Source organism: Chrysemys picta, chromosome 4 (assembly GCF_011386835.1).
Source record: "Chrysemys picta bellii isolate R12L10 chromosome 4, ASM1138683v2, whole genome shotgun sequence".
Classification (NCBI taxonomy): Eukaryota; Metazoa; Chordata; order Testudines; family Emydidae; genus Chrysemys; species Chrysemys picta.
The window spans coordinates 38,954,888-38,977,953 of record NC_088794.1 but is presented as its reverse complement, the minus strand read 5'-3'; the positions used below and the strand labels follow the sequence as shown (position 1 = coordinate 38,977,953).

At 44.4% G+C, this 23,066-nt stretch overlaps 1 protein-coding gene across 15 annotated transcripts in view; it reads right to left on the bottom strand.

Annotated features, from left to right (window-relative positions):
* The window catches only part of SLC22A18 (solute carrier family 22 member 18), a 152,935-nt gene that overhangs the window by 81,443 nt on the left and 48,426 nt on the right, over nt 1–23,066 (bottom strand). For 6 of the 15 annotated variants that reach the window (XM_065594694.1, XM_065594693.1, XM_065594696.1 and 3 more), the window contains 5 exons: nt 15,909–15,992; nt 12,832–13,056; nt 9,355–9,452; nt 6,833–6,978; nt 3,702–3,834 (listed from right to left, as the gene is read on the bottom strand). In XM_065594694.1, coding sequence (XP_065450766.1) covers nt 3,702–3,834; nt 6,833–6,978; nt 9,355–9,452; nt 12,832–13,056; nt 15,909–15,944 — 638 coding nt within the window. In that variant the 5' untranslated portion in view covers nt 15,945–15,992. Of the gene's footprint in view, nt 1–3,701; nt 3,835–6,832; nt 6,979–9,354; nt 9,453–12,831; nt 13,075–15,908; nt 15,993–23,066 lie in introns of those variants that run through there. The other 9 variants (XM_042840710.2, XM_042840711.2, XM_065594695.1 and 6 more) reach the window with 5 other exon arrangements.

Genomic DNA, 23,066 nt, shown 5'->3' with positions numbered 1-23,066 from the left:
GAAGTTGTGAGGATGCAACAGCCACAACTGAGGTTCTTTTCAAAGCCACTTAACATAAGAACAGCTGTACTGGGTAAGACCCTCCATCTAGCCCAGCATCCTCTCTTCTGACAGTGGCTAACATCAGATGCTTCAGAGTGAACGAACAGAACAGGGCAATTACTGAGTGATCCATCCCCTGTTGTCCAGTCCAAGTATCTGGCAGTCAGAGGCTCAGGCACATTCAGCACATGGGGTTGTATCCCTGACCATCTTGGCTAATACCCACTGATGGACCTATTCTCCATGAACTTATCCAATTCTTTTTTTTATCACAGTTATAATTTTGGCCTTCACAACATCCTCTAGCAATGAGTTCCACAGATTGACTGTGCCATTTAAATGAAATGAATGCTACCAATAGGTAGATACAGAAGAGAGATTTTAGCAGCACTTTCACTGCACCATAGAATATCAAACATGATGTTTTCTACTGCTTTGTCATCCTACATATATTGTCAAGGCCCAAAGTAATTCATGCAGACAAATGGAAGCATAACACAAACCAAAGGTAGACAAAAATAGGATTTTCAATACCAGAACTAGTCATGTAGAACTGTCCAGTCTTTGACACTGGGAAGCAAATTAGAGTGCACATTGTTTTGCAGTGCTATATTACCGGGAAAAGTTTTTCCTGGCCTCAGATATTGATTATTAAGGGCCAGATCCAATGCCTATTGAAATCAGTGACCATCTTTCCACTAGCTTCAGTGAGAATTTAATCAGCCCCTCAGTGCCCTGAACAATAGGGATTGTAGCTCTTGTAGTAGATTTAATGTAGCTGTAGATATGGCTTTTACTCAAATCAATGTCAAACTTTTTGTGCATCTTTCTAAGCTATTTGCCTCAGTAATAGCCTGAAGAATCACAAAGTTCATGAAAATGGAATTTTTAATTAAACTGCTTAAATGTTTTATGGGGGAGGGATAGCTCAGTGGTTTGAGCATTGGCCTGCTAAACCCAGGGTTGTGAGCTCAATCCTTGAGGGGGCCATTTAGGGAACTGGGGTAAAAATTTGTCTTGGGAGTGGTCCTGCTTTGAGCAGCAAGTTGGACTAGATGACCTCCTGAGGTCCCTTCCAACACTGATATTCTATGAATATTAAGTATTCATCCAGATAAAACCAAACAATATGAATGGCAATAATAACTGTCACGTATGGAACCCAAATACTACATCATGAGAAGAATGACTGCAGGTCAACAGTGGCATCAAGTGGACGAAGACTTATTTGCAATTTTGATTTCTTCTAGTAGTGAGAATTTTCAACTACTGTTAACTCTTTCGACACACAAAATATTTAAGAATACATGTGGAAGAATCATGGGAATGTGCGTCATTCTGCCTCCTGAGAGAAAGATGAGTCGGGGTTCGCCTCTCACCTCCCTAATGTTATCAGACTAGAGCAGTCTGTTCTGTGAAAAAGATCAAGAAGTTGGTTCTTACCTGCGGAATGAACTCATACCACTGGTGCACAGCAAATTTGCTCCAGTGAAAGAGAGGGAGAAGGGAGGCCTGCCTGTCAACTTCTTTTAACAAAGCATGCTGCAAAGGGTAAGAGTCTGAGGCCTTATAAATGCAGGCCTTTTTCTTTTTGTGACTGTGGAGGAGGACAATGCTGAGGGAAAACGGTACTGGCTGCTATACTGGGAGGATAATGCAAGTAGGGGTCCAGAAGGATTTTCCCACTTGGAAGCCTAACTAACTATCTTAGGTACTTATATGGCTCCCATTATCATAGCATTTGAGTACCTCACAATCATTGGTGTATTTATCCTCACAACACCCCTGTGAAACAGGGAGGGACTATGAACCCCATTTTACAGATGCAGGAACTGAGGCCCGGAGAGACTAAGGCCCAGATCTTCAAACATATTTAGGTGCTTAATTCCCAAGGACATACAGGGGTCTATTACAGGAGTGAGTGGGTGAGGTTCTGTGGCCTGCAATGTGCAGGTGGTCAGACTAGATGATCATGATGGTCCCGACTGAATTGAGACTATCACACTTGTTAAAAAAAAAAAAATCAAGGTTTTCTATAGCAGCAAGTGCAGACACGCTTTTAAAGATGCCTAGTAGGTTTACCCAAAGCTCTAGAACAGGGGCGGGCAAACTTTTTGGCCTGAGGGCCACATCGGGTTTCCGAAATTGTATGGAGGGCCAGTTAGGGGAGGCTGTGTCTGTCCCCTAATGGACCCCCAAGACCCCTGCCACATCAACCCCTCCCTGTCCCCTAACCACATCCGGACCCTCTTCCCCTGACTGCCCCCCGCCGCCCCATCCAACTTCTCCTCTCATTCCTGACTACCCCCCCCCCCGGGACCCCTGCCCCATCCAACCACCCTTTTTTCCTGACTGCCCCTGGAACCCCGCCCCTGACTGCCTCCCACCGCCCCATCCAACCACCCCCCTCCTTCCTGACTGCCCCCCCGGGACACTTGCCCCCAATCCTCTGACCGCTCTGACTCCTATCCACACCCCCGCCCCCTGACCACCACCCCGAACTCCCCTGCTCCCTGCCCCCTTACCGCGCTGCCTGGAGCACCGGTGGCTGGCGGCACTACAGCCGCACTGCCCAGAGCACCAGGACAGGCAGCCGCGCCGTCCGGTGGGAGCCAGCCATGCCACCACGCAGCACAGAGCACCAGGTCAAGCTGCAGCTCTGCAGCTGCACTGCCTGGCAAGAGCTAGCAGCCCCGAGCATTGCACCACCTACCTGTGCTCTAGAAAGAGCCCTGGGAATGATCACACTTGACAAGTGTGGGTTACACTCTCACTCATCCTTGTTTTGGAGGTGGGAGACTGCCTCATTTGTCGTACTCCCACTCTCCAGGCCCCCTTAAGCTCTGCTCTCCTCCCTAAAGTCCCACATTACATTAAGTGTCCCTCTAAGAATGTTGTGATTTGTGAGCCTCACCCTGCTTGAGATTTAAAGCTATAACAACACTGTTTTTAAATAGCACTTAATACACTGGTAAAGTTGCTCCACAACGCGCACAGCCCTCAATGCTTAGGGAGTTATGGGGACAAGCCTAGAGCCTGGACTTGGATTGCTTGTAGCTTTTAACTAACTTTTTAATAATTGCTGCTTTTAAAGCAACTGAGACATGGATATTAGCCCAGCTTGCAGAAATGGGGATTTACAACTAGGCTTATTTAAAACAAGCAATAGTGACACACAGTGGCACAGATGACAAAGTGATTGATCCTTGGCCCTTAATAATATACCTTTGTGCCTTCATGGCTGCACAAAGGGGCTGAGTATTTCCCCAGCACTAGATTATCGTGGAGTGGTGTAGAGCTGCCAACCCTTCCTGACCCTTGGTACAGGGACCATCAGGGCCGTTGGGCATGGAAGGCATTCCAGGGCAGGGAAGCGGCAGATTTGGAGTGCACTGCCTTCTGCTGATCCCTGTGAAATGGCCCATACGGAACCATTCTAGCCAGTGCAAGTTAGAGCAGCCACAGGGTTTCTCTAACTTGTGCCAGGGGCTGATTTGGCCCCAGGATCAGGCAGCGGCAGCTGAAAATTGCACCCAAAGAATAAGGAAAGAATTGTATGTTTTTACGTTATCAAATGAGGGGAGAACAAAATACTCCTCAGCAGCTGAATCAATTGTTATAATGGCAAGACAGAAGTAAAAAACAACTCAACCACTCACCCAAATTTTGTGCTGAGTGTCCCACCCAGGGATGATCCAATGATTACTCCTACTCCAAAGCAAAGTCCAAGCTTCCCTAATGCATCTGCACGCTCAGCAGGAGTAGTCAGATCCGTAATGACCATCTGAGCACCTACACAGATATTTGAAGCAACTTGATAAGAAACATTGAACTAAATGAAACGTACTCTGGTGTCTGAATGATAAATCTATTCCTTGAGGTGACCATGCACAAATGCAAATGACAGAGCTCTTCCAGAGGTCAGGCCTTGTAACACTGAGCCAGAGTCTCATGCAATGCCCCACTGAATGGGAACTGACCCCAGGACCTCTTTATCTAAAAGCACAAACTTCTACTATTTGCGCTAAAGGTCTGAGGGCCAGATGAACAAAGAGACTTAGGATATGTTACAAACCTGCAGCTAGCCCATACCGGCTGACTTGGGCTCATGGGCTGTTTAATTGCAGTGTAAAAGTTCTGGCTCAGAGTCCGAGCTTTGGGACCTTCCCACATTGCAGGGTCCTAGAGCCCAGGCTCCAGCCTGAACCCGGACATCTACCCTGCAATTAAATAGCCCCACAGTCCGAGTCAGCTGGCATGGGCCAGCTGTGGGTTTTTAAATTGCAGTGTAGCCAAACCCTTAAGCTCTTAAGACCCTTTATGGGTTCAGCCCAGAGTCCAGTAGTCAGGAGAAGGAAAAGACTCAGAACCTCTTATGTGGACCAACTGCTAATGGGGTGAAGACCTCTCTTAGTTTAAGCCAGCTGTGTGTAATCCACATTAACACGGTGTGGGTCTTCGTTACCCCCACTAGCGATACTCCATCAGCAAGACAGATTTACACCAGCTGAGCATCTAGCCTGATGGTTTTTACTGGATGCAAACAACTGGAGCAAAACAGAATGGAATGGTGCGAATGAAAGCCATTGTAATGCAGCTTGCCAGATCTGAGGTACTCACTAATGCTGACGTGCAATTTGCTAGGCCGTGTGTGGCTGCGTGTTGCTAAAAATTATTCTGGGACAGTTCTTACTTGAGTGAATGCAGCTGAGAAATCTGAAATAGCTGCACTGCAGTGAAGGACATGTGCAGTTTATTTTATTGATACAGCTTATTCCATTGGAATGAATTCTGATCTGCTAAAGAGACACAGCTCTTAACTCTGTAATAAAATCAGGGCATGGAAAAACCCACTCACCCACTGCAAGTTGCAATGAGTGGGGCCAGGGAGCTTTTGACCTCCTGTCTGGGTAGAGGGGGAGGAAATGAACAAAGCTGCTCAAGTGCTGCTGTTCCTTTAACAGGAAGACTGGGAGGGAGCAGAGACACTGCTCCTTAAAAATTATAAAGGGGGAGAATCTAAAAGGATAGGGCCCAGATGGATGAAAATGCTGGGAAGCTAGACAGCTTTATGCACATTCGGGAAAGCAGTGGAAATGGTGGCTGCACAAGGAGAGGTGCCCTGTAAAGGCGTTCATTGATGGGGGTGAATTGGTTTATTGGGGGGAATGAAGATCCATGGCTTTGGGGGGCATAGTAAAGTAGCTTAGTGCTCAAGCAAGTGGCTATCAGTGAAACTTTTCAAGCCCAAGTAAAAATAATAAATGACACTTTGTACTTATATAGCGCCTTTCATATGAGGGCCTCACAGACATGAACAAATTAAGCTTCACAACACCATGGTGTGGTGTGGTGTGGTGAGGCCAGGAGGTCAGCATTGTCATTTGCCATTTTACAAACGGGAAAACTGAAGCACAGAGAGACTAAGCTGCGATGCTGTGTATACAAAAGATGACCATTTGTATCATTGTTGTTACCATGGTTATACAATTGCAACAAATCTTGCACAAAGTATGGGGTTAAGGAAAAAGTTATGATTTGCTAAGTACGATTATCCTGTTTATATGCATGTATCATCCTTGTATCTAGAGTTATGACTATTGGCTATGTAGTTGTATCTCCAACATGTGTGTTGTTCCTGGGTGACACCCTCCAAATAGATTTGCATCAGGACTAGACACCTATGTGTTGATGGCCCATTAAAGACACTCAGCTCACAACGGGCCATTGAAGAAATTCATCCCACCCAGTAAGCCTTTCCAGTGGATGCCTAAGAAAGAATATGGGCAATGGCTGCCCCTGTGAGTCAGCAAAGCATGTAAGGACATGTGACCCTGAACTCCATCTTGGGCCAGTAACTTTCTATGAACCTGGGCTGTGGGCTTTGTTTGGGACAGTACATTTCCATGCACATGGCAAAGGATATAAAAGACCTCTGAGAGGCCTCCATTTTGCCTCTTTCCTGCTCTGATTCTCTGGACCGTGGATTTACAACTGAAAGGAGCACCTTGAACTATGGTCTGAGGACCTTCCAATCTTTTGGACGTTACCAGAGAGAATTTACAAACCAGCAGCCTATTTCATCACTGCTACAAACCTGATATAAGGACTTTGCAATCATTTGTATGTATGTGATCTCTTAAGCATTTATAACTCTCTTCTTTTATGAATAAATCTTTAGTATGTGATATTTGGGTAAGATCTGAGATTCAGAATGACCTGGGGATATGTGTCTGATCCTTTGGGATGAGTAAGAACCTCACACATGGTGAAATTGGTTTTCGATAACCTCTCACTATATTAGGCTGGGTTGTCTGGATGAGAGCCAAGGGCTAGAATGCCTAAAGAGGACTGTGTTTGGCTTCTGGTTAACCAGTGTGGTACTGCAGAAGCTCTTTTGTTACTGGCTTGGTGAATCTAATTATAGAATAAACCACCACTTGTGGGGATTGTCTGCCCTATTTCTTGCAGTCTGGCCTGAGTGTGGCATTCTCAGTGTAGTCTATCCCAGGCACCCAGGCACATAAGTGACTTGCTCTAGCTCACACAGCAAATCAGTGGCAGAGCTGGGAACAGAATTTAGTTGTCCTGCATCCCAACCACCTCCTCTAACCATTAAAAACGGTGCCTCATGTCCTTAAAACCCAACTACTCAGAGACCGATTCTGCAACCCTCATTAGTTCTACCAACTTTAACCTACTCGTGTGAGGAAGAATTGCAGGGTCAGGCCCTACAAATGGATTGGAAAATAGTGAGCCCAATATTTGGGTCATCTTATCATGACATTACCTGGTAGCCCATGCATAAACACGGATGGAATTCTGGACAGGAAGAGAAGTGGGACGCTGGTGGAGATGGACAGTAGCAGAAAGAAGGCAGATCCAGAGAGATATGAAAGAGTTAATGCAGCTCGGGTGCCAAACTGGTCAGCAAACCTAGCATATAAATTACGCAGCATTTTAGAAATGGAACTGTTTTAGCAATTGTAAATACAATACATCCAGGCTGGCAATGCTATGCTGTCATCCCACCCCACAACATTGATCAGATTTTTCACTTTTGAAAACCTGGACCCAATTGTGGGTGCTGCGCACTTGAAAATGTGGCCCTGTGAGACGTCTGAAGCTTTGTCTGGATTAGGATTTAGCATTGTGGTGTTACACCCTTCCAGCTAACATAATGCCTAATGCATTCGAAAATTCTGTGCTAGCATTTTCAGATATGTTGGTTAAAATGTTTTAAATCTAACCACACACCTTTAAATCCTGGTCTAGACAAAGCCCGAGAGTGTTGTAGAAAAAGGTATTGGTGACTAGACAGAAGTCACCACAAGCTAGGCACTGCTAGGCTGTTTAAAGGGTTCTATTAATCTTCATTTTGTTTGGGTTTTCTACTATGGTTATCAACAATTGTGATGTAGCATAAAAATTAATTATATTAAACTAAGGAAGCAGAGAATAGAGTAAGGCTTGGCCTAAAAAAAAGACACATCAATTTTACTAAGGGATGATTTTAAACTGATTTACATTAAACCAGTGCAACTTGTGTGTGTAGACAAGCTCTCATGGGCTTTTGCTGTTTGTAATCCCAGGAGACCAGTTCATGGCATGATCTGGAGGTTTTTTTAAGAAAAAAATCTAGCAGTTTCAGTGCTTGCAACTTCACGTTAGTTTTAAGCAAAGTCATCCAGATACAAGGAAAATTGACTCATTCTCATACTCTGAGGTCCACAAAAATGCAGTTAGTGGATTTGTTGTGAATCTCTATTTCCTCATTTTTGCATTTTAACTAAGATATGGCATTCCCCTTTATAGATCTACTTCCCCATTGGGACAAACAGTTCTCACAGTACCACCCTGGGGGGAGTTTCAATCTCAGATTTGCACAGCAAATTTTGCTTTCAGCACAGCTACTTTGATTTACACCAGTTAAGGATCTAATCCTAATTAGACTCCTGTATTCTGTTCCCCTCATCCCTGCATGCATCTCCCATTGCCATCAGTAGGTAGTCCGCCTACAGAGAAAGAACAGAGCTTCAGAAGTAAGACACACTTCTCACAGATCCAGATCAGAATTATTTTCCTCCAGCTTTATATATTTATAGAAAAAAAAAATCACTTGAATTATGCCACTAACACCACCTCAGATTTGTAGACAAGAAGGAATTCATTTCTGGGCTGTACTGGTAGGGAAACTGACTATTATTATTAATAATAATTATTTCTATCCTGTTAGCACCTGTTAGCCCTACTGTGCCCTGGAGAGCTGGCACTGCAAACAGGAGAGGTGCCAGGGTTTTTGCAGTGTGAAGGACCCACCGCCGAAGCACCCCGAAGACCCAGAGTGGAAGGACCCCCTGCCGCCCCCCAAATCCTGCCGCCCTAGGCGACCGCCTAGGGTCGCCTAGTGGAAGCGCCGGCCCTGACTGCAAACAGATGCACAGAAAAGCAACCTTCCCAGGGTCACTGAACACACCAGTGGCAGAAACAGGAATGTAACCCAAGTCTCCTGCATCCCAGTCCAGTCCAGTGCCCTACCCACTGGACTACTCTGCCTCTCCTTTTGTGCATCTCTGAACAGGGATAATCTATTATCTGCTATCTCCATCTCTATTAGGTTTTTCAAGGCCCATCTCCTCTTCTATTTGGAGCAGGAGTATGTATCCCATATCAGCAATTTCCTGCAACTGCTCAGAGGCAGAAACACAGGGAGATCCTCAAGTCTTTCCCCTGCCTTCCTTTTGCTAGGGCTGTTTGAACTGTAAATATAGAGTCCTTCTGATTCTAATCGCAGTGACACCAGTGCAAATCAGGAGCAAATGGTGACATAGTGCAATGCCTGTGTAAATAAGATCCGAATCAGACACAGAAATTCTATGATTTCCACTAGAACTATTTCTTAATAGCACTGGTTAATAACAAAAAAAAAAAAACAAAACAAAACAAAAAGCCAAGTTACACTCATCTTCTGGGTTTCCTAGTCCTGCTCATGTTCATAAAGTTACTCCTTTGCTTGATTTGCAGGATTAAGGCATTAGATTGCAAGCTCTGCAGGGTCTAAATGTTTTGGCTAAGCACACTGTCTGGATCCAAATAATCAAATTTAGAGCAATAACTAATACAAAAGCCATTTATTTGTAACAATATTTTTAATTAATATTTATTTCTCTGTAGCCTGTTTAGCAAATCCAGATAGCTTCTTAAAATATTTCCCAAGATTCAGAACTAGGAATAAAGTAGATTTATTTAAAAAAATAAATAACTCTGATCTTCCTCGGGAATGGGAGGTTCACAAGAATGGTTCTTATTTACCTTCCAAAAATAGGACCTCCCAGAAGTTGTAGAACGCCAAAGGTTGTCTGGAGGTAGCCAAATTCAACTGAATCCAATCCCAGGCTCTTCGCCAAGTACTAAGTACAGTGGAGAAAAAGTGAAGTATGTCACATTTCTGAATGTTAAAGAGCTTAATAAGTACAGGACTACTATAGTAATAAGTGATCATGTGCTTCCCTGCAAAATAAAGCAACAGTACTTGCCCATAGATATAATATAACATGAGGAATATAAAGGCTATTTGATAAAAATCAAAAGTCTCTGGCCCGGATCATCAGCCAGCGTACATCACCAATTTATATCAGCTATGGACCTAGCTCTCTATTTTTACACTATTGCATGCAGTGTTGTTGTAACTGTGTCGGTCCCAGGATATTAGAGAGATAAGGAGGGTGAGGTGATATCTTTATTGGACCAACTTCTGTTGGGGAGAGAGAGAAGCTTTCAAGCTACACAGAGCTCTTCGGGTCTGGGAAAGGTACTCAGGGCATGGTTACACTTGCAAGGTAGAGTGCATTAAAGCAGCCCCAGGCACCCTAACTCCCGACCCGTCCACACTGGCAAGGCACTTAGAGCGCCTGGACTCTGCAGCTGGAGTGCTCCTGGTACTCCACCTTCACGAGAAGCAGAACGCTTGTTGTGCCTTGGCTGAAACGCCCCAGAGTCAGTGTGAACAAGGTGTTGCATTACTGTGCTTTGATCAGCCTCCGGAAACATCCCATAATCCCCTTAAGTCAAGTGGCCACTCTTGTCATTGTTTTGGAATCGGCTATAGGAATGCGGCTATCCCCTTTCAAAGCTCCGTTTCTGACAGCCAGCATGCTTATTTGCTTCGGGACAAAGCAAGCCATTAGTGTGGAATATTGCTTGCTGTGAGTGCGTGAGAGAGAGGCGGGGGGGGGGGGGGAGCTGAACTTACAAGACAGCATGCTGACACACTCAGCACCCCAAAAACCCACTCTCTCTCCCCCCACATACACGCAACACACTCCCTGTCACACTCCATGCCACCCCCCGCATTTGAAAAGCACGTTGCAGCCACTTGAATGCTGGGATAGCTACCACAATGCACTGCTCTCTGTGGGGTTGCAAGAGCTGCTAATGTGGCCACGCCAGTGCGCTTCCAGCTGAGAGTGTAAATACTCAGCAGCGTTTTCCCTGCTGCGCTCTACGAAGGCTGGTTTAACTCCCAGCGCTCTACATCTGCAAGTGTAGTCATGCCCTCAGAAACAGGATCCAACAGATAGTTTAGCATAAGTAGCTAGCACATATTTTAATGGATCATTCAAGGTGAAGTGGCCGGTTAACATCCTTATAGTCATAGGACAAAAAGGGAGAGGGGATCAGTTGTTGTAATAAGCCATAAATCCAGTGCCTATATTAAGATCATGATTATTAGTGTCTAGCACAGAGTTATTTATTTACGCTCCTAATGTTGTGCAAGGTTTCCTTTGAGAATGAGGATGTTCCCCCACGAGGGATATGGTGTTTTTGTCTTTTATCATTTTTCAGTGCGAGTTCATTGAGAGCATAGTGATTGCTTGGTTTCACCCACATTGTTGTAAAAAGCCATAAATGAGGTGCACCCAGTGCACTAAATGCCCCAATAATGAAGATCTGTAACCCACTAACTCCCATGACTACAGGGGTGTTAACGGGCCACTTCACCTTGAGTTGTCCCTTGAAATATGTAAAGTTTCAGAGTAGCAGCCGTGTTAGTCTGTATCCGCAAAAAGAAGAACAGGAGGACTTGTGGCACGTTAGAGACTAACAAATTTATTAGAGCATAAGCTTTCGTGGACTACAGCCCACTTCTTCGGATGCATATAGCTATATGCATCCGAAGAAGTGGGCTGTAGTCCACGAAAGCTTATGCTCTAATAAATTTGTTAGTCTCTAAGGTGCCACAAGTACTCCTGTTCTTATTATAAATGCAAGACATTTTACTTTCTGGACAGTTTTACTCACTATTTATTACAACCAGTATTTGAGAATACTGCTGCTGAAAGAGTAAAGCAAATAATATATCTAGCGCAGATATTTCTGTGGGTTTACTCTTTGTATTGGAGACAGCTTGGTGAATAGTCAGCATTCCTTCTGTGCGGAAAGTTAGTTTTACTCCTTAGTCTCATAGTCCAATGTGATTACATCAGTCGCCCACAGACAAGCACTAAAAGACCATGCAACAGCGCAGCCACTGTTGGACTGGTTTATGAAAGAGGGGCACAGAGTGGATTGTCTCTGGAGATGCAGAGATGGGAGAGAGCTCTCATAGCAGGCGAGAGAAGAAAAATAAGAGGAAGAGCTCAGACCTGTGAATGGAGTGGAAACTACATTTTTACTTGATAATATCCCTTTAAAATGACCTGCAACTTGATTACTGCAGCATCCTCCAGTCTGGCTTTGGCATCTACAACTCTGTGCCCTCTAGGCCACTGAAAATGCTGCTACAGAGATCGTCTTCTTGACTCATTGTTCTGAACACACCAACACCACTTTTGAGACCCGCCCTTGACTCCCCCTCCTCCACTGCATCAGACACAAATGTCTTGGCTTTCCAAGCAGACACCTTCACAATTCAGCCCTGCCATAACTAATCCATCCTATTATCTTAATGCAACCTCAATCCCCACCTCTACTTGGACAACAGGGCCAGTTGCAATCTTCCACAAACACTTTTGCTCTCTCTACCACGTAGCCTCTTGTATGTGGGGAAAGTGCCCTGCCAAAATCTGTAACGCCGCTATTTTATTGACCTTCAAATCCCTCCTTAAAACCACCTCTTGCATGGTGTCTACAGAAAGCTGCCACCCGAGAACCACTAGACAAGTGACACATTGTGATTACAGGCTCCTGATTGGCTTATTACACATACGTACTGTGCACAAAGCAGTCTACGCTAAGATATTCTATTATTGTTACCCTATGCTCCCTCCCCATGCCTGCTTGTTAGTTCACCTACCTACTACAGCTTGTGTTTTAGATTATAAACTCTTTGGGGCAGGGACTGCACTTTGGGTTTGCACAGGGCCCAGCATAATGCAGCACACGTCTGGTGGAGGCCTCTAGGCACTACTGCAATATAAATAATAATCATCTGCCTGCCGTGCTTAATTGGTAATGAAAGAGGTGCCAGGGCTCAAGCAATTTCATAATTGACGCGGCAAGCCCAAAGGTCCTGGGGATATGAATTGCCAAGCCTAGAGGTACTGGGGCTTAGCCTGGCAAGCCCTGGCACAAATTAAGTACTGTCTGCCTGTCATTACTTATGTGCATCTATTCACCCTAAGTACATAGAGTGCCATGTGAAAGGCCACTACATTCACTTACATCTGACTCTAAACTTTCTCCCCTCTTTCCTGGTAGAAAGTCTCCTGTAATGTTGTTGAAAAACTGAATAGTCTGTGTTGAAAGAAAGTGGTCTGCTCTATTAAAGCAGACTCAAATGGTACTCACTGGAATGATCCCAATCTGCATGAACAAGCAGGTCAGGTCCATGGCTGTAATCAAATAGGTAAGCCGGATCACCTGTTGCCTTTGGATCATATTTTCTGGCTTGTTCTGGTCCTGCAAGATCACTCTCTTGAATTTCAGCTCCTGTTTCTCTCCTCCAGAGCTGGCCCCTTCATTCATGTTGTCCGGGGAATGGCTTATAACACACTGCCCAGGCTGAAATGTAACCTGAAAGGGAACTTTCAGCTAGGAACATGAACTCATTTACAGGCAAGGTGCAAAAGTCACATTTGCAATTTGAGGCTTAAGTGCATGAAAGCTGCTGAGTCACTGTGTTTTGCTGAGTATTTTTTTTTTTCATTTACACAAATGGAGACCTTCTGTTACCTTTAATCCAGGCATTAGCGTGGATCACTTTAATAACAAGAAATCTCATTCATGTTTCTTGTTCTAGATTTAACCATTGGATTAAACAGAACTGTCGTAGTGTTAAAGAAGAAGGCCATCGTTAGAATCCCAGCAGAGCTGAAGTTGAACTCAGTACTAAAGGGCTAAAATTATAGAGCACAACAATCTCTCACTTTGTAATTTTTACTGCATCAGCACCTTAAGGGTATGTTGCAGGAGTGGGCAAACTACAGCCGTGGGCTGGCCCTGGCCCATCAGGGCTTTGGATCCGGCCTGCAGGATTGCCAATGGGAGCTTTGGGGGAGGTACCCACAGGCGAGGGCAGCGCGCGGAGCCCTCTGCCCTCCCTCCCCCAGGGGCCGCAGGGACATGGTGCCGGCCGCTTCTGGGAGTGGCGCGGGGCCAGGACAGGCAGGCAGGGAGCCTGCCCTGGCCCCGCTGTGCGCCGCTGCCACCCTAGAGCCACTCCAGGTAAGAGCGCCAGGCCGGAGCCCATACCCTGAACCCCTCCTGCACCCCACATCCCAACCCCCTGCCTTGAGCCCCCTGCCGCACCCCTCCTGCACCCCAACCCCCTTCCCTGAGCCCCCTGCCGCACCCCTCCTGCACCCCAACCCCCTTCCCTGAGCCCCCTGTCGCACCCCGCACTCCCACCTCCTGCCCCAGCCCTACATTCATGGACCTGCATGCAATTTCCCCACGCAGATGTGGCCCTCAGGCCAAAAAGTTTGCCCACCCCTGGTATGTTGAGTCACCACTTTTTTCAGCCAACTGTTTTGGCTTCTCTAAGTGCTGGCTCTTTAAAAAACAAAAAATGGCAAGCCAAAATAAACATGATTAGTACTGAGTCTTTGTGCTACTTTTAATGGATCTGTGCAGACACTGGGCCAACCCCTGCTCTCTCACTCATAGATATAGAAGGTAATCTGCAGCTACACCTAAAGTAGAACTGGACCCTATGGCTCTAAAAGGAAATGTAAAGGGCAACCTGTGATCTTTAGGGAAAACAGAGAGCCAACAACTGAGAGCTTTGACTGCAATGAGAAAGGGCATTTACTCCATGCTTTTAAGGTTTCAGATGGGTGATCAGCTGCCGGTGCTCTCTTACTGACTTAGTCATGGCTCGACCCATTTATTGTAGTTAGTAGACTGACATATGCCATATGTGCTTGTTATTATTTAATATTTATATTTCCATGGGGTCCAGAGGCCCAGATTTGGGATCCATTCATAAATTTTAAGGCCAGAAGGGATCATTGTGATCTACTAGTCCAGCCTTACTGCGGGGTACAGCCCCCGGTGGAGCATAAAGCAGTGGTCTCCAAAGTGGGGTGCATGCACCCCAAGAGGTGCGCAAGAAGATCCTTGGGGTGCATGGCAGGAGGAGCAGGAGTCCGAGTGGCATTTTTTTTTTTTTTTTGCTTCGGCGCAGCAGGGGGTGCATGCTCAAAATTATTTTACTGATGGAGTGCGCGATCAAAAAAGTTTGGAGACAACTGGCATAAAGGACTCGCTGAAGGGAGAAGGTGGAAGTCACATGGATTGAGATGAGGACTAACAACACATCCGAGGGGTTTGCAAGGCAAGTGATTGTTTCATTTTCCTGATGGTGGTTCAAGTTTTCAAAAGTTTAAGAAACACTGGTTTAGTCTGACCTTCTACAGAACACATGCCATAGAACTTCAGCCAGTGATCGTGCATCAAGCCAGGTCCCCATTGTGGTAGGAGCTGCACAAACACACAGCCTGCAAACACTCACATGTGACTTCACTGACACTGAAGTCAGTGAAGCCAGTCCAGGATTGCCAACCCCAAGTGTTCAAAATTCACGAGTCAGGTCCCCAAAAGCCCAGAAGACTGGCTTTAAAAAAATCATGCAATTTAAAAAACAATATGATTTTGGCCTCTTTTTATTTACCTGCTGATTTCTGAACCTGTAGGGTCACACTTTATAACTTTTTTCTGCAATAAAGGCTGGAAATTGACCTAATTTACCTGACTCCAGGAGCTGAGGCTCTAAGAAAAATACCAAATTTTGCAAGACTCATGATAAACAGTGACAATGGCACATCTATAAAAATGACCTGTGTGTGTTTGCAGGGTTGAGGGATAGCTTGGTGGTTTGAGCATTGGCCTGCTAAACCCAGGATTGTGAGTGCAATCCTTGAGGGGGCCATTTAGGGATCTGGGGCAAAATCTGTTTTGGGATTGGTCCTGCTTTGAGCAGGGGGTTGGACTAGATGACCTCCTGAGGTCCCTTTCAACCCTGATATTCTATGATTCCATAGATGTTGTCATGGTCCTTGTAACTCTGTTGGGGAGGCAGATTGTAAACATTTTGGAGCAGGGACCATCTTTTTTATCTGTATTTGTACTGAGCCTCGCACAATTGGGCCCTGGCCCATGACAAGGGTCTTAGCCGGCACTACCACAATACAAATAAATAAGGGGATGCGTGGAGGTTTCATGTTACACAGGGAGGTGTTACCCTGGTCAGAGAGTTCAGAGCAACACCATATTTTGCCAACTGAGCTGCAGCATGAAGAGCTGAAAGCAACACAGAGAAGACACATGGTTATCGACTCTGATATTGTAAAGGCCATGCTCAAGTAGAGTCAAACCCCTATAAACCCAGGGGCACATTTGTCACTAAAGAAGAGGAATTTACTTACAGGCTGATGGTTTTGTGGAAGTTTGGTGCTAAACATTCAACTCATCTAAGCATGAAAGAATGCGTTCTTCAGCAGCTGAATTTTCTGGAAGAGAGGAGCAAACAGTGTAAAACAAAACTTCCTGGTTGGGTGTATGATAGGACAGGGGACTGTGAACAAATTATAACACTCAATATAAGAGTAAAATTAACAACAAAACTCTGTCTTAGAGATTTTGAGACGATCAGAAATCCAGTCCAGACAAAGAACATGTAATTACTTGCCGCTTACGGAAAAAGCTGCTGACCTGCACTTAAAAATCATCAGTGAGTTGATTGATCGGCATATTTAAATTGGAGCTGAAAACAGCCTTTGTAAAAGCTACTAAAGGAATTTGGTCACACACCCTACTACTTCTCCCAGTGCTCCATACTGCACTGCCAAAAGGAGTCTGTATGTAGTCTCCCTAAGTGCACTTTGGCCTGACCTGACGTTTACTGGCACTAAGAAAGGAACTGAGATGAGAGGCCAGTTTTGATGTCTAGCCTGTGGATCAACGTACTGAAGGGACAAGACTCTAAAAAGGGTACGCCTAAAGTTAAGCTCCGAGGCCCAGATTTTCAATATTCACACCTCTAATTTTGGATGAGCCAATTAATTGAGGAACAGCTGCTCTGTCTGGCATGTTCCTCTTTGAAGTCACAGTAAGTTACAACACAAAATTCATCAAAAGCTACTGCTTATCAGTATGATTTCACACCTCGGCTAGGAGGCAGTGTGGATGTGCCCAGCAGGGTTTGGCTTTTTGAGAGGTATCAGAATGGCCTCTGTTCCATGGGATCTTCACTGATATCTCCCACAGATCTCCAGATAATGCAGCTCATTGCAATCATTCCCACTTTACCAATGTGAAGCTTCCAGCCCCACAAGGACGCATGACTAGATGGTCTCTGCTCTCTTTCCACGGAGCTTTACAAGGGAAGGGAGCATACTGCCTTGAGCCTCAATATCTAACTCCACTACAGCCATCTTTCCTAGAACACTTCGTCAGTAGATGGAGCACTTCACCCAGGGAGCACATTGCAAATAGGGAAATGGCAGAGATAACAATCCTACACTTCCTTAATGGAGAAGGCCCTGAGCACCATGCCAGTTAAACAAGCACACCCAGCTCCTACCGAAGTGCAACAGGGGCTGCACCCACACAACTGATAGGATGACAATTCCCAGGATCTTTACATTCAGGGTTCTACATAGCTTTCCTCGTGTTTACTCTCCCCTGTCCTATCATTCACAGCCTAGCCCTGCCTAGACAGTTTTATTTAGCCTCCAGCAAAATCAGTTTTTGCTGAAAACAGAGAAGGAGGAAAGAGGAGTGGGGAAAGGAGGGAGCAGATCTTGGGGTAGAGATATGGGGTTGAGAGAGAGAGAGGCTTAAAGAACTGGTGGAGAGTCTGGCGCATGAAGTTTAGCCTTTGCTGAATCAATCTGAGGCTGAACCTTCCTGCTTTTACTTATTCCCACTCTGTATTTTTCACAGTGGCTACACACAGAGTGGCAGATTAATTTTCTGATTTCAAACCAGTTCTGTTGATCTTTAAAGGTCTGATCTAAAACCTGCTGAAATCAATGGAAAGAGTTCCATGGGCTTTGGATCAGGGCCTAAAGTCTCTTGCTCTGTCTCAGATCTTATCCTTGGACCTTGCCTCTGTAGGGACATCACGATGGTACATTTAGTATGTTGGCCCTTATGATGTGGGACTCAGGGTACGTCTATATTACCTGCCGGATCGGCGGGCAGTGTTCGATGTATCGGGGATCGATTTACCGCGTCTCATCTAGAAGCGATAAATCGATCCCCAAATCGACGCCCGTATTCCACCTCGGCAGGAGGAGTAAGCAGAGTCGATGGGGGAGCCGCGATGGTCGACTTGCTGCCATGAGGATGGCAAGGTAAGTCGAACTAAGCTACTTCGACTTCAGCTACATGAATAGCGTAGCTGAAGTTGTGTATCTTAGTTCGACCCGCCCCCCACTAGTGTAGCCCATTTCTCAGTCCACCTTGGCACCATATCTCAGACCAAAAAACTTATCCTTCAAAAACTTATTTTTATTAGAGCAGCTACAAAAAAGTGAAAGCTAATTTTGTTAACAATGTCACAGTTGTTTTCAATTTAAAGTGGTTCAAATTAACCCCTTTTTAGTTTTATGGGTTCCCTCCCTTCCCCAATATTATTTTTAAATGAAAACCACAATATATTTTTGTTGTATACCAGAAACCTGATTTTTTTCGTTTTTGAAAACTAAAACTTTCAATAACAAAAACATATTTAGGCCTGAATTTTTTCATTGCAATTCTTATTTTTTAAAACCAGGTCATTTTTCAACAGCAAACAACAAACAAAAACCCACAAGAAACCCCTCCCCCACCCAACTAATTCAAACATTTTCAACCAGCTCTGGGTTTTATTATGAGCATGCACACACATACAGACACATACGGTCCTGCAAGCCATTTTCCTTCCACCCCTTTTTTCTTCAGTAGCACCTCACCCCACTTTTGTCTCATGTGGGTGGGTTTTGTTATATTCCCTGGCAGTACTTCCATAATCTAGTTACCCTGAATTATCAGACAGTGCTCCTAGCACCATGGTGGCAGAAAAGTGGTTTGGGGAAAGGATGCTTTATTATTAACATTTTATCAGACGACCCTGCAGAACTAAAGAAGCCATAGTAGGTGCGGACTGTGGAGAAAAGGTTCTTCTTTCTTCAACATGGCCAGAAATGACCCATTCTCATAGATCTTAAGGCCAGAAGGGACCATTATGATTATCTAGTCTGACCGACCCCATTATAACACATGCCATACAAAAAAAAAAAGAAGAAGAAGATGGAGAATCCACCACTTCCCTTGGTAGTTTGTTCCAACAGCGTTAATCATTCTAGTTAACACAAATTGCACAAGGAGATTTCATGGATTACAGTTAACTAAGTACAAGAGAAATTGTTTTTTCACCTGAATTTTTGGTGGTGAAGCTTTTCGTCCCGATAATGCAAACACACACATGCTTTCCTGAGAATAGCCCTATTGAAGTCAGTAAGTATCTGCAAGATTGCCTTGCATTTAATTAACCTATCTACCTTAACATTTCTAGCTTCCTACATGTTACATCCTATACATGCATTTTTAAAATGCTACCCCTTTGAAATCAGATGCCCTCCTAATGGGCCACACTGCATGATTACTAACTTGTTTCCAGGGCAAAATTCTTCTTACCAAGTCTGGAATGATGGGTATGCACCATCTAAAACCAGTGGTCATCTATTGTGCATGCTAACTAGATCCAGTGTATAGCTCAAGTCAGCAGAATCTCTGTTATATTTAACCCAGACTTCCTTGGGTACATGACAATATTCAATCATCAAAGAACTAATTGTATTAATTTAAAAAGATGGAGTGAGTGAGGGAGATTAAATTAAATCATTTAAAAGACAGAGACAAAAAAGCCTCAGCATCTCTCTTCCCATTCTCTGTATGGCTGTAATCCTGACCCTGGAACTGCTACTTTTTGGTGGAACTTATGGGCAAAGGGCAAACTTCACCATTGGCATCAGAAAGCCCCATTCCACTGAAGTCCAAGTAGCCTGGCACACACTTATGCCAGTGGTGAACTTGGTTCTTCAACGTAGCTGAGAGTCAACAACAGTTTGAGAAAAATATGTTTGGCTGAAACTTGCAGACTCAGATGTACCATCGGGTCAAATTCTACTCTTGGTTACCTAGCTGTAAACTTCCACCGAAGCCAATGGCACTTTAAAATGGAAATCTTGTTAATTAACTCATTGATCTTTGGTAGTAGTAACATTAGTGAAGAATTAGCATTGACGTAGCATAACAGTTTTATCTGAAAGCACCTTGCTAGAGTTAGTAGACTAGCTAATTGTTGATAGCATGTGATAACTAATTTGTCACACTTTAAAAAAAATTAGGGCTGTCACGTAATTACAAAAAATGAATCGTGATTAATCTTGTGATCAAAAAAATTAATCGCATGATTAATCGCACTGTTAAACAATAACAGAATACCATTTACAAATGTCAAATTATGCACAAAAAAATAACTGCATTCAAAAATAAAACAATGTAAAACTTTAGTGCCTACAAGTCCACACAGTCCTACTTCAGCCAATCACTCAGACAAACAAGTTTGGTTATATTTGTAGGAGATAATGGTGCCCGCTTCTTATTTACAATGTCACCTGAAAGTGAGAACAGACATTCACATGGCACTGTTGTAACCGGTGTTGCAAGATATTTACATGCCAGATGTGCTAAAGATTCATATGTCCCTTCATGCTTCAACCCCCATTCCAGAGGACATGCATCCATGCTGATGACGGGTTCTGCTCAATAACAATCCAAAGCAGAGCAGCCGATGCATGTTCACTTTCATCATCTGAGTCAGATGCCACTAGCAGAAGGTTGATTTTCTTTTTTGGTCGTTCGGGTTCTGTAGTTTCCGCATTTGAGTGAGGCTCTTTTAAGACTTCTGAAAGCATGCTTTACAACTCGTCCCTCTCAGATTTTGGACGGAACTTCAGATTCTTAAACCTTGGGTGGAGTGCTGTAGCTATTTTTAGAAATCTCACATTGGTACCTTCTTTACATTTTGTCAAATCTGCAGTGACAGTGTTTGTAAATCAAACATGTACTGGGTCACCATCCGAGACTGCTATAACATGAAATATATGGCAGAATGTGGGTAAAAAAGAGCAGGGAACATAGAATTCTCCCCAAAGGAGTTGTCACAAATTTAATTAACACACTTTTTTTTAACAAACATCATCAGCATGGACATGGGCGGTGAGTTCTATGGGCCCATAGTGCCTGGGCACCAGGAATATTCCTGGTCCCGAGACACCATGGGCCCGGCTCCAGCACTGTCTGAGGCCAGGTTTCTTCCTCAGCCCTGCCTTCCGCCCCTGGGCGCTCCCCCCCATCCTCTGGGCCATTTAAAACAGCCTGGGCCCCCCACTCACCACCGGCAGTGCAGGGGGGCTGAGAGGCTTCCTGCCTGCTCGCTCCAAGTGTCTGCTGGCTCCTGGTGGGGTGGGTCTGTGTCCCACCCCAAGCGTCCCTGTGGCCAATGGGAAGCTTCAGGGGCAACAGCACATAGGACCTCTGGCCCACCCTGCCTAGGAGCCCCAGGTAAGTGCTGCACCCCTCCACCCCCTCCCACAGCCTGCACCCCCACCCCTTTCCCACACCCTGCTCCAGCTCCCAAACTCCCTCCCAGAGCCTGCACTCCAGATCCCCTCCCCCACCAAAACTCCCTCCCAGAGCCCAACTTCTCACCCATCCTGCACCCCAATCTCCTGCTCCAGCCCAGGGCCTGCACCCAAGACCTCCTCCCCCGACCCAAACTCCTTCCCAGAGCCTTAGGCAGCTGGGGGCTGGAGTTTAGGGGGGGGGCGCGCCTCTGGCATTCTGGACACCACCAGAATGTTGCCCTGAGCATGGAAGCATGTTCTCTGGAACGGTGTCTGAAGCACGAAGGGGCATACGGAATGTTTATCATATCTGGCTAAATACCTTGCAACGCTTGCTTCAGAAGTGCCATGCAAGCACCTGTTCTCACTTTCACGTGACATTGTAAATAAGAAGCAGGCAACATTATCTCCCATGAATGTAAACAAATTTATTTGCCTTAGTGATTGGCTGAACAAGAAATAGGACTGAGTGGACTTGTAGGTGCTAAAGTTTTACATTGTTTTGTTCTTGAGCGCAGTTATGTAACCAAAAAAATCTACGTTTGTTACACTTACAAGTTACACTTTTATGATAGAGATTGCATTACAGTACTTGTATGAGGTGAATTGAAAAATACTATTTCTTTTGTTTATCATTTTTACAGTGCAAATATTTGTAATAAAAATAATATAAAGTTAGCACTGTACACTTTGTATTCTGTGTTGTAATTGAAATCAATATATTTGAAAATGTAGAAAACATCCAAAAATAAGTGGTATTCTATTATTAACCATGTGATTAATTGTGCGATTAACTTTTTTAATCACAATTAATCTTTTGAGTTAATCGCGTGAGTTAACTGCGATTAATCGACAGCCCTAAAAAAATGAAAACTCATTCATTTAAAAAGCAGAAATAAATGGACTGCTAGAGCAAATGGAAAAGGACTTATTAGTACAGACCAGATACACTACAAAGCATGGGCTGGGTTGAGAAGGCAAAGGTGGAGGGAAGGAAAAGACAGGAAACAAATCTGTTGTGAATACTATGCTGATCGTGCTGACTGCCATCCCTCATTGTATTCACTGATGAAAGTTATCTGAGATGCATTTTACAGTGTTGATGAATGATGGTCTATCTAACTCTGCCTCCCTGATGTTTGTTTACCTGGCAATTGCTGGAAGAACACAAAGAGTGGGAAAGCAGAGCACATCTTTAAAACAAGGGTTTTCACAGCTTAATGACTCTTTTTATTATTCAGGCAGAATTCCCACTGAAGTCTCTGGTTGTGAAATCAAGGCTTTCTAAAAGAGAGTGTATTGGGGGTATGGGAACCTGTCCACAGCAAAGCTACTGCTTGGAAATCAAATGTTAATTTAAAAAAGGTTAGGGGGGTTTTCTTTAGATTCTTAAATAAATTAATGGTGAAGAATCTGTAAACAGTCTCCACTGTTCAGCAGTAGATAGCAATTTTTATTAAGTAGTTTAAGGTTCCTTTTTCAATTTAACATGTATAGGAACTATTCAACCTCATCTCTAGTATCGCTGAGCAGGTTGGGTGAAATCCACCCCCCTCTGCAAAGGGCCAGAAAAAAGGCTGATGGACCACTAAATACAGGGAATACATGGAATGTGAAAATAGCTTAAAAGCTGCTTTCCCTTCTGGCTGTCCTGTCCCTGCATCATTTAAGACTCAAAATAGAGCAAGGACCAATAGTCAAGGAACTATTATATTAGTATGTTGCTTAAACACTGTCAAATCTACAATTTAGATGTAAAAAGATTCAATGAAGACAATTATATTGTTACTTATCCTCAAGGTTCTACCTCCTTAAATCCCTTGTGATAGCACCCAGGAAGGGACAAGAGGGAGAAAAATCCTAAAACAAACTCAACATGTATGCTACACTGCTTTAATGATGTTAACT